The sequence below is a fragment of the Pipistrellus hanaki genome (assembly GCF_964339955.1).
Source record: "Pipistrellus hanaki genome assembly, chromosome: 3".
In the NCBI taxonomy this organism is placed as follows: Eukaryota; Metazoa; Chordata; class Mammalia; order Chiroptera; family Vespertilionidae; genus Pipistrellus; species Pipistrellus hanaki.
The window spans coordinates 84,848,213-84,860,620 of record NC_140505.1 but is presented as its reverse complement, the minus strand read 5'-3'; the positions used below and the strand labels follow the sequence as shown (position 1 = coordinate 84,860,620).

The 12,408-nt window shown below is 38.7% G+C and overlaps 1 protein-coding gene across 1 annotated transcript; it reads right to left on the bottom strand.

Moving 5' to 3' along the window:
* Nucleotides 1–8,435: 8,435 nt before the first annotated feature.
* Nucleotides 8,436–9,563, bottom strand: LOC311620319 (pyruvate dehydrogenase E1 component subunit alpha, somatic form, mitochondrial-like; the record flags this gene model as incomplete). The annotated part of the gene is given in 2 exon segments (XM_084879625.1): nt 8,436–8,748; nt 8,750–9,563. Coding segments are annotated over 2 exon segments (807 nt in total). The 5' UTR covers nt 9,244–9,563.
* Nucleotides 9,564–12,408: the final 2,845 nt, after the last annotated feature.

The window sequence follows — 12,408 nt, the reverse complement described above, 5'->3', positions numbered from 1 at the left end:
CCTGTCACAATAACAAGGCTAAAACCTGGTCCAGGAGGTTTCAGTATATATCATAGTGCAACCTAAAATTCAGTACTTAATAAATTTGTGTGTGTTGTGTGTGTGTGTGTGTGTGTGTGTGATGTGTGTGTGTGCTTAATGGAGAGCTTCCATCACAAGTGAAAAAAATTAACTGAAATTTTTTATTTTTTAGTTCATTGTTTCTGAATAACAAAATAAACAAATATAAGACACACCTCCAATGAGCTTTTACAACCACATTCTTTATCTCATTGGAGACAACCCTAATTGTTTAGTTCAAAGACAGTGCTACTTTAAGGTTATGAAGTTTCTTATTGGAAAACTCAAGTAAGTATATCTTATTTCACTGAGCATTTCTGGAAACTTACTTCAGAATTATTCAAAATGGTGTGGGCATTTCTGCTTCACTGAAAGCAACAAAGGGTAATTTAATAGCTGTGGGTTGAAGCTAAATGATATTGCCAAAACAGCATGGACCTACTTTAACAAATAGTAATAATTCTCATTTTAATGAATACTAAGTACAATTTAAGATTTCTGAAGTTCTCTCAATGCACAGTAAGTTAATTTAATATGTAATCTTTTTCATTGCTTTAAAGTATGGATTTGTTTATTTTGTAATAATTTATGTCTAAAGACTATGATTATTTGACTGCTGTGCCTATTCTTACAATCCTTGGGATTTTAAAAATTATCTATCACAGGTAATCACTAGGACCATTCTGCCAGAAGAGAATAATGGGATTAAAATACCACACACAAGCAAGGAATATCTAGGAATATAGTAGAATCAATTTAAATATATACTAAATAGAGAATAGATGTATTGGATAGAATGCAGATGCAAGTTCATTCAAATGCAAGGCTTGTGTGTTCAAAGCACTCTTTTCTCTATCTAGTGCTGCTGGTGGCAAATCTCTGGCTTTGGGTGGCCTCTGGAGAGATCTGTCTCCTGTTGGCTAATTCTACTCCATGGCAAGGAACTGGGTGAGGGCCAGTAGCAACAATACACTGTGTTGGTCTTCCACATGTAAAGAAATATTTTTGCAGGCTTCAGAGAAATTTGACCTGACATGTTTTCTCATAGCAAAACTGCTCTGCTTTTAGAACACCATTGTTCATCTTCACATGCACCAGTTTGTCCATTTCACAGCAAGGGTATGCCTTTCCAGTGATCAAACCCCAGTGAGGGAAACTGGGTGAAAAGGCATACGGACAAGCTGGTGAGATTAGCTCCTTGGAAATTTTACACAATTATTTTGCATTAAAATGCTTGTTATAGACTGACTGCTTTTGTTGCAATTGTAATCTTCAAGATGATGGTTTTAGAGGGTATGCATCTGAAAGGTGATTTAGGCCATGAAGATGGAGCCCTCATGATAGGGATTGGTGCCCTTATAAAAGAGACCCCAGAAAGAACCTTCACCCCTTTCACCTTGTGACTTAAACAGGAAAAAGACTGAACCAGGAAGCAGGCTCTTACCAGAGGTCAAGTTTGCCTATTGGTGCCTTGATCTTGGACTTTCCAGCCACCAGGAAAGTAAGAAATAAATTTCTGTTATTTATAAGCCACCCAGTCTGTGGTATTTTGTTATAGCAGCCCAAACTGATTCAAACAATGCTAAAAGTAGAAACATCCATTCAGTTTTCTCTTATTTCTGATTTTTCATGATTAAAATGATATGACTTAGGGCTTGATGTGCACATGCTTCTAAAATATAAGGAAAATAACCTCTACAATATCATTATGTTCTCATTAGTATGAAATAGAGTTAGTATAGTTCTTAGTAGTATGCAAAAGTACTTTCCTACAATCTAGTTTGTTCACACCTAAGAACTGAGGTAAGGTGACAAGTATTATCATTAGGCTTGTCTCCAACACAGATACTGAGTGAGATACTCTGATACAGATTAAGAGAAAGCTACATTTAGCAAGTGTCAGTGTCATGATTCCTCTGACTTCCTAGAGACCATTCTTTCTACATCACACCATTACTCTTTATCAAAATGTAGAATGACTCCTATTACATAGTACTTGGAGGCAGGTTAAGTGTCTTGCCCACTTCAACAATAACTCTAAAAAGCTACATCAATTATGCTGGAAGCCTGGATATAATATACTCATTTAAAATGTTAATAACATTGAGTATACTTGAAGTAACAAAAAGAACTTGCTCTAGTATTTCTGTCTCATACAAACTTGAAAGCACCAGTCCTGGGGACAGAGTTCATGACACCAGTACAGTTTTCTCTGGCTATCGCAATGGAGTTCTCTGCAAACCATGGAAACCAGACTTATTGAATTTATACATTCAATAATAATGCATTGCCATGATTCATTAAGAATTGCTAAATTTCAGAGGGATAATATAGGGAGAAAAATACACTGACCTGCTTTAAGATCTTCTGATTTTCCTTGCCAGTCCTTTCTATTGACTCTTCAAAAGATGTAATATTTTCCAAATGCATTATAACAAAACAGTAACTATCTCCAAATGACAAAAAGAAATTTAAAATGACATGGTTATGGATTTCATTATAATGCAGATGACATGGAATGTTGTCTTTTCTGTAAAGCCCAACATTCTGTAATATTATAACCAATAACAATTAGTTATAACTGTATTTGACAAAGGTTCCTATGTACCTTTAGTATAAAATTTTCCTTCATGAGAGAGAAAATAAACATTTGAGGCATTTTAGAGCCTATTGGGATGATTTAAAGTCAATTCTAGATCAAGAGAAAGTTGTGTGTGTGTTTTTTTAATTCAAACCCTTGAAGGTTGTCAAACTTGATTTTACCAAAATATTAAATATTAAATTGTATTAGATGGGAACATAGACCAGCAAAACTTCAATTCCTATCATTAAAAGATGGTCTTTTTATTAAATACCTGATTAATATAACAATTATTTTACTAGAAAAGAACTGACCAAAATAATGCTTATTTTCTAACTTCATTTGTCCTTGGGTGTGGATAGCAAATGACACTGATTGGATTTCTCCCATCAGTCTTCCTGAGTACTTTGGCATAAGCTATTTACCCTCTGTTTAGGGAGGAAAATGCAAATCATTGACTCTTAAATGTCCCTGGTTTAGGGAAGACAGAATTTTCTAGATGGTTTCAAATTGCTGTTTAAATATCTCAGTTTCCCTGTTCTGCTTGTCCTGGCTTACTGGCCTGTATTATTTAATCAATTTTCTTTTAATATTTCTTTTTTTATTTTCATTACATACACAACCTTCACAAATTTCACACTTTCAAATTAGCCTTCACATTTTTTTTCTATGTCCTTCAAAAATGCAAACCATGCCTAAGACCTTGCACTAAGTATTTCTACTTTAATTTTTTTTCTGTCATGCCATCAGCAACTTGTACAGACCTTTTTTTTTCTTTAAAATGTATTAGAGCCAAAACCGGTTTGGCTCAGTGGATAGAGCATCAGTCTGCCGACTGAAAGGTCCTGGGTTCGATTCCAGTCAAGGGCAAGTACATTGGTTGGGGGTACATCCCCAGTAGTAGGTATGCAGGAGGCAGCTGGTCGATGATTCTCTCTCATCGATGTTTCTAGCTACCTATCCCTCTCTTTTCCTCTCTGTGAAAAATCAATAAAATATATATATTTTTTAAATGTATCAGAATTCTTACTCTCAGAAACCTTAATTTTTAGATCATTATCAAAAGGTAAACAGCCAGCATTTCTTATATTAACATTTATAAACACATTTTAAACACACTGTTACTTTAAAAAAAACATACCTTCAACAAAGTACAAGAGATTTTTCTATAATAAAATCTAAGAACAGGCAAATTAAAACTTGTCTAGGGGTTAATGTCTCAGGTTTTTGAAAAAATATTTAGATGTTTATCATTTAACCCCGCAATGCTCCAAAGCCTTTAAGTTAATTAAGACTTTTGGAAAAACATGTAAGGGTATATGAGGCTAGAGAGAGAGGGAGCAGGCTCTAGCTACTTGGATTTAAACTGCTACATTCTTCCTTAGAGATAACATAGAAGGTTACTGTTGTGGCTTCTGTTGCTGGCTCTCTGGGCCAGCCCTTCCCTTGGTCACTTGATTTACAATTGTGAACATTATGTTAGCATTTTCTTGAGATGTCAGGCCAACTATTGGTGACAAAATGTAATTTATAATATTTCTTGGCCCAACAAGTCCTCAGGGTCTTGCCCAAAGTACTTTCTCATTTGATCTTTTAGTCTTGGTAAAATTCAGAAGGCCCTTCTTCTTTGCTTTGCTGAATATTGAAGGCCTTATTTAGGTTCCGAGTCCCACTGGGGCTTATGGGTTTGGAAATCTTACATCTGCTGGAAGCATACCAGGGCCAGCCAGGTGCTCCCTTTCCCAGATAGCCAGAGCTGACTTTCAAATCACTCTCCCTTCTTTTGGTCTAGCTAGTCAGCTGAGCCACTTAAGTCTTCCAGCAGTTTTTAACTCTTTTTTACTGCTTCAACTTATTTTGAAACCTAGAAAAGCTGGTTTCTAATGGCACAGTTGGCCTCATGGCAGTTGGAGCCTTATCAAGATCACTCTCCTCCCAAGGGGAGGCTGGGATTGTAATTCACCATCTTGGCTATTCCTTCAGATTGTCCCTGGGTCGCATAGGTAGGGGAAGGCAGGACAAAGGTCTCATTGTCCTTGTTTTCTTTTAGGCTTCTCTGCTTTTACAGGGAGAAAGAGAAATGACCCCTTCCTCCAATAGAGAGCACAATCAGGCTCCTCTTGAGTGACAGGACTTTTATTAACATTTAAAATTATTACTGAAAAGCTTTATCTAAATTCTTCATTTTAGTTACATCTACCGTGTTTCCCTGAAAATAAGACATCCTCCGAAAATAAGACCTACTTACAGGTTTCCTTCTGAGTGAAATATAAGGCATTCCCCCGAAAATAAGGCCCCCGTAGGCTAAACATGAGAGTTTTGGTCCACTGATTCTGAAAGAAATGGAGTCACAAGAAATTCACCAGGAAATTCAGGAATTGGATTGTTATGATGATGTTCCAGAAGATGATGACATGATTGTCATTGAATAAATGAGTAAATTCTTGATACTTTAGGATTCACAGTTTGTCTGGTTTGTGTTGACAACTACCATACTACCGTACCGAATACAGGTAATAAATGTCCTTTATTTTCATTTAACAATAAATGTGTACCGTATTCTTCTTACATGGAAAAATAAGACATCCCCTGAAAATAAGACCTAGCGCATCTTTGGGAGCAAAAATTAATAAAAGACACTGTCTTATTTTCAGGGAAACAGGGTATTAATTATATCTTAAGAACTTTGAGATTTTTAAAGCCAATTATTACCTAAAGCATTTTATTGACCAATAACCATGGTTGCCCTTTCTGTCTCGGAGTCATAAGCCCCAGAGCAAGAACCACCCATTGTCATGGAAGCATTAATCTTGTTACCCAACCCAGCCTACATAGCTTACTTCCTTATGTAATTTCAAGTCAAATATTCCCAATTTAAATGTTATTAAAACTTAAATCAATTGTAACATTAAAGATTTGGTCTTGAAAACAGAATTAATTATTTTCAGTTTGGCTATTAAATTTTTATATTTTAGTAACATCACAGATACGATATACTTTGAATGTCTCAGAGAAAATTCTGGGAGGACATACCTACTGCTCACCCATTTCCTGGCTGGCAAAGAAGCTGCAAAGTTGTGACTGCTTCTTAGCCAGCTTCATTTTCACCAAGGCTGGCCTATGCAGGTTTGTAACGTCACAAGCAGGCGCGGCCACCCACTTCCAGTCCTTGTGACGTCCTGGCTAATATGACAACTCGATGTTTAATGGATGTGATATTGGGTGGGGATTTGCAAATTTCTCTGCCCTGCCAAGCTGAGCAAGTACAAGCCTCCCATTCTGCCATTTGGAAACCTCGGGCTTTTTTTTCTTTCTTTTTTTTTTTTTTCTCTCCATTTCCCCTCCTACTTTGCCTCTTATGAGGAGGATAATGGTTTGTTAATCACAAGCACTCTTGGAACTAGCTGGCCTCTGTTTCAAACCTTCCTGGGTTGCAACCTTTATAATTTTTACACTTTTAAATTAACCTTAGAATCTTAAAATTTTAACCCAGCATAGAAAATCATAAATTAGGGAAGAGAAAATTAAAGTCCCTACTTTACAGACATAAAGACTGAAATCTCACTAGCTAAGTTTCTGGCAGGCTAATACCCTGACAGAAAGAGCAGGATGATCCCCAAGAATAAGGATTTTTGGCAGCTGCTGGGACATCCTGCAATCTCTATCACATGTTCAGCCTTACCACACACACAGAGCTTCCCCCAAAGTGGAACTTGCCTTATCTTTAAACAAATTAAACAACAAAGAGACATAAAATATCAACAAACACTCATGGTTCCCATCCTCAGCCATAAGCTGGTGACCCCTGATTTCGCAGAGAGACATCTGCATTACAGGAAGTGGTCTGGGCCCTTCTTAAAATTCTTCTTCTTCTTTTCTTATTTCCTTGTCACTGTTGAAGTTTTATTGTTACACATCAACATACAATAAAACAAACTTCTAATTACTACAGAGAACCCAGCATCACCTTATGGGCAGAGAACATATCAAAAGCTTGTAGACTGGTTGCAAATGCAAGGAGCACATGCAAATACTATTGAAAAGGTAAATTTAAACATAACCCCAAAAAACAATTCTATTTGATCTTTATTTCAGATTGTTAAAGAAGATTACAAACTTTCTGATATTCTTAATGACATCACTCAGGAAGAACTCAGATACCTTGGTCTGCAGTAAGAACAGCCTCAGAACACTTTGTACAATAGAGAAAAACTTTTTTCATGTGATTATGCTTTTAAATATATCAATAGTAGAAAACAAACTGCTGCTACCTTTCTCCCTTCATTGAACTTAATTCCTTTTTCTATGGCTTAGAAAACTCTAAACTCTGCAGTTTTCCCAGGTTCAAGTTGGGAGTAAAGCCAAGAGGTGACAGAAGCTGAAGGCTCTGTAGGAAAAGCACGAAGGCGAAATGAGCACTTTCCCTATTCCGAGCTACACCAAAACGTCTTCAAATTGCAGCCTACATTCTGGTTCCCACCTTTAAATGGGCTGTTCTGAATAGATCAGCATGGCTGCATATACCTCTAAGACAATATCCCACTCCTGCTGGGGCACAAATGTCACTTTCATGTGTGAAAAGAACATACTTTTCTATTTTAACTAAGTTTTTACAATATGATAGGACATCTAGAATTATATACTATGCTTTTTGCTATAGGGCTTCTAAAGTATTCTGTGAAGTTTTCTTTTAACTCTAAAGAAAACTTTTCTTTTTGTTTCATAGTGGTGGGCTCCTCTGCAGGCTCTGAAGTGCAGTCTCCCAGGACAGAAGACGGAGTCAGGGGGCCCAGCAACCCCAAGGTGAGGCTGAATCAGCCAGCAAAGCCAGGGGACAGAGGGAGCAAGGAGCCCACATCTTTGTTGTTAAATTTCTCATACAGACACACATAAAACACCACGAATAATTTAAAAACTTAAAGTTCTAAAGAATTAGAGGACATCTTTATTGTTAAAAGTTTCTCATACAGACACATATAAGTTACCATGAACAATTTAAAAACTTGAAGTTCTAAATAGTTAATAAAATGTTTTCATTGGCTTTCACGTTTTATGCCTGTTTTATCAACATGTTAAAGGTGAGTAGAACGGTATGTATTGTGAGAACAGTAATGTGAGCCACAGTTTTGGCATCCAGAGTATTATGGAATTCTTAAAAATGAATTTTAATTTGCTTCAATGAAAAAACATCAGCACATCCTATATAGCACTTGCTGCAAAGATAAAACAATGGGCGTTTTAACAAAAAGGCTGGGAATCACTGTTTTAGGTTATAAGTTAATAGTAATTGGTTAATTGCACTTAAAGTTATTTGACCTCTGAAATGATGTGAAGTAGTCCTATTTAAAAATGGAACTGTCCCTCTACTCACTGCCTGGTTATAGTAAATGTTGTTTTATTGCTGTGTGTGTGCATTAATGTATACTGTTGTTAGCTGTGGGGTTGGGCCAGACAGGGGAATGAGCCCCTCCACTCCCTCCCAACAATAAGGTGGCAGAATTGGACAGGCATACAAAGAATTGTTTTTCCTTTCAATAACCAAAAATTACTTGTTAAAATAGTGTACAAACTAGATCAAATAGAACTGTTGTAAGGAAATAATCTGAAGGTTAAGCAAAGTGTTACCTATTTAGACCTATATAAATCTAACATAACCTTTAATGCAATACTGTATAAACTGCATGCAATTACTACCTTAATCTACATACATTCTATGGGTGAGAACAAGAGTTCCTCACAGTTGCTGTCAAACAGCCCACTGAAGATTTGACCATCCACTACATGCAGTCTCCCATTAACGGATGGACTTAAACTTAATCCACTGATTTGCACCCCTAACTTCAAAAGGTGGCTCATTGGAGTAGATGTGATAGCCTCGTTCTTCCAAAGGTGGTTCAGGATCAGCTGTAGCAAACTGGGCAGCATCCTCAATTTCTTTCCTCACTTCGACATCAATTTCCTTTAATTCTTCAACACTGGCAAGATTGCTGTTCACTATTCTATCCTTGAGAAGCATGATAGGGTCACCCTTACTTCTTACTTCCTGAATTTCCTCTCGTGTACGGTAACTGACTCCAGGATCACTCATGCTGTGTCCATGGTAACTATGTCTGCAGCTCCATTAGTATAGGCCCCTTTCCAGCCCTACAATGGGCAGCTGCAAACTTTGTTGCCTCCTGGACACATAGGACATCCATTCCATCTACCCTCATCCCAGGAATGAAGTCGCCTCTCTTGTAGTAATCAGTGCTGGCTGCTGCTCTCTCAACAGACATTCCCATCCCATAGCAGTTATTTTCACAGAAGAAAATACAAGGTAATTTCCACAAAGCTGCCATATTGTAAGCTTCAGATATCTGACCCTGGTTAGCAGCTCCATCGCCATACCAAGTCAAACAGACCTCATCTTTTCCATTATACTCACAGGCCAGAGCAATCCCAGCTCCCAGGGGCACCTGAGCTCCAACGATGTCATTGCCCCCGTAGAAATTCTTGGCATACATATGCATTGATCCTCCTTTTCCTTTAGCATAGCCGCCTCTACGTCCTGTAAGCTGTGAGAATTTCTTGTACAGAAAACCCACGAGTAAAGATAAAGCCATGAGCCCGATAGGCTGTGGTCAGATGGTCTGTGGGATTTATGCCAGCTTCCATGCCCACACAACCAGCTTCCTGACCATCACATAAGTGACAGAAACCACCAATAATTTTCTATTTATACAGCTGATCTGCCTATAACTCCATTAGGCGAACAGTCTGCATCGTCTTGTAGTATCTGAGCCCAACCTCACTGGTGAGCACTGTGGTGACAGGAGAGCCCTCTTCCAGCAGGTGAAGGTCACACTTCTTAATTTCAAATGTAGCATCATTTGCAAAATTCCGGGATGCCGCCAGCCCTCTGCTTGCCAACTTCTGGGCAGCGCCTGACAGCACAGGGGAGACACAGCGAGCATCTTCCTCATGGACTGAGGGTAGCGGCAGGGCCAACGAATCCCGGCACAAACAGAGTGACCCCGCAGACTCCTAGTCTCCTTCAGGCGCCCGGAGCAGAAGCTTTAAAATCCTTTAGCATACATTCTAAGGCAGCAGGTTTAGAGGAGCTACTTCCCATGTTTGCAGTCAGACTGTGTAATCCCCTCTGAGTTAACAGAGACACAGGACAACACAAGGTAGCTCTTGCTTCATGCAGGCTCTCGCACTCACATTCACACACCAGTCAGTCCCTTTTGACTTCCACCTGCAGAAAGTCCTGAACTGAGGCAAACAATTTGCCTAAGTAGTGATCAGCTACTTCTTCTACCCCTAAAGGCAGGCCTGAGCTCCAACTGGTCCCCCAGGGGAAAACTCACTGGTCAAATGTCTGGTTCCAGAAAAGGGCTTTCTTGTAGGCCCATATCTTCTCTGACAAAAGTCAATCTTTACCTTAACTGAACCTATTGTCTTTTTGCATCTAAGATAACATACCTATGAAATAGAGTAACTTGTAACTTCCCTTTTCTGGACCCCTGGGGCACAACCAAATGCCTGTGAGTGTCAGGGTGAAACCAATAAATTCCTTCATTGTTATTGTCCTCATGTTAATTGTTCACTATTAACTATCTTGTACCCACCTAAGTAAAAGAAGTATGTATCTACCATTTTACTTTTTATCCATTTCCAGATGTTCCCCCTCACCTCCAGCCTTTGCTTTCTCACGCCTCCCTAATCTATCACCAATGGATTTCATGTAACCCATTTACATCTCCTCCTTTGATTGTAATGTATAAAACAAGGTGAAAAACCTCCATTCTCAGGAGCATTATCCCAATCCATGGAGGTTCTGCTTCCCAGCAGTTCTAGACAGTTTGGCTCAAATAATCTCACAAAAATTCTTTACAGGTTTTAATGTTTTTATGTTAACACTCTAAAGGGAGGGGGGAAGGGGGAAGCCCAAAGGATTAATTAATTATTAATTACTTAATGCTTGTTTCCAAGATCTGTAAAGCATGGCCTTGTCCTTGTGGCAGAGATTTAAATAGAAGAAGATGAATGGGTCCAAATCAGTGGTTCTCACAACTGACATTACGCTTATCCGGCCTAGGGGACGCTTGCAATGTCTTGATTTTTCTCACGCTCTTAAGTGGGGCTTTGGAGCAGCTGCTCCTCTCATGCAGAGGCAAGGCCAGGGGTGCTGCTGAGCATCTTACAATACAGAGGACGGCCTCCCACCAGAACAACAACAACCACAACAAAGAATGTCAGTGCAATGAAACTAACACCTAAAGGGACTTAAATTAGGTTGAAAGAGTTGTTTCTTGACCACCAGTTACTAGATACTGAACAACACAAGTAGGGGAGTTTCCCTAACCTTTGACATAGAGAAATGGATAGAGATGCAGTGATAATCTTCCAATTCTTGTGTCATCTGTTACTGATGCTGTGAAATAGTTATAAACTAACAGAGACACATTTATATCATGCATGTACATACATTGATCCCTTCACATGTTGTTTTCCTTTGACAAGTTGTTGGAGAAAGCAGACTTGTAGAGGATTTTCTGAAGATCCATCTAACTTCAGACATTCTGATAGTGAAACAGGAATTTTTGGGGAGTGAAAAAGAGGTTTTAGGAATTTGAGAAATTTTGGAATTTAAGGGTACCATGGAGGAAGCACAGGGCTGCAGAGCAACAGAAGGTACTACTCTATTTCCTTAGACTAGGGGAGCTGAAAAGCTGCAACAGGTACATTTCCATAGAGGGAGGGAGCTGGGAACAGCAAAAGATCTATATTTACAAAATAAAGGGAAGGAAGTCCTTCACTCATTCAGAAGAAGAAATCCCAAAGGGAACAGGAAAACAATAAGGAAGGGGGGTGGGGGGACAGGAGGACAACCTCACATGTCTCATGTGAGGTTCAACCTTTGAGCCCAGGACTTACTATAGTAACCAGTCTAAGGAAATAGTGACCAATCAGGGGATATCAAGGCACCAGGATCTGCAGCCTTTATAAGCCATGGGGAAAGGGAACTCAGTGGGACTCTTTCCCCCTCCCTGTGTGGGAGTTCTGTGGGACTCTTCCTCCTCCCTACATGGGAGTCTGTACTTGTTCTTTAATAAATATCCACCTTTTCTATACCATCTTCTGTCCATGGATTCATTCTTTGACTCCAACGGGCAATGAATCCAGGTTCCAATCCAAGAATTCCATTTAGAAATATATGTTTTTCTCTTCGTTTTTATTTATTTTTATTTTTTTAACTGTCTCCACTATGGATTAATGTTGCCTTGACTTTAGTTTTAAAAAGGACTATAGACAGCCGGGACCGGTTTAGCTCAATGGATAGAGCGTCGGCTTGGGGACGAAAAGGACCGGGTTCGATTCCGGTCAAGGGCATGTACCTTGGTTGCGGGCATATCCCCAGTAGGGGGTGTGCAGGAGGCAACTGATCGATGACTCTCTCTCATCGATGTTTCTAACTCTCTGTCTCTCTCCCTTCCTCTCTGTACAAAATCAATAAAATATATTAAAAAAAAAAAAAAAAAAAAAAAAAAAGGACTATAGACATTTAGAGCATATCAGATACCATTTAGGTTAAAAATCACAGTCATTAGATCTAGGATATGTTCTGTCTGTCCACTATGCCTGAAATTGTAGACTCCATAGTAACTAAACTCAACTTGGAAATGTTTTCTGTTGAGTTTAAGTAACACGTTTTGACCTGCTCAGCCTAGTAGGAAGCCAGAAGAGAAAACTGTAAATAGATTTAAAAAGCTTTTCAATTCAGT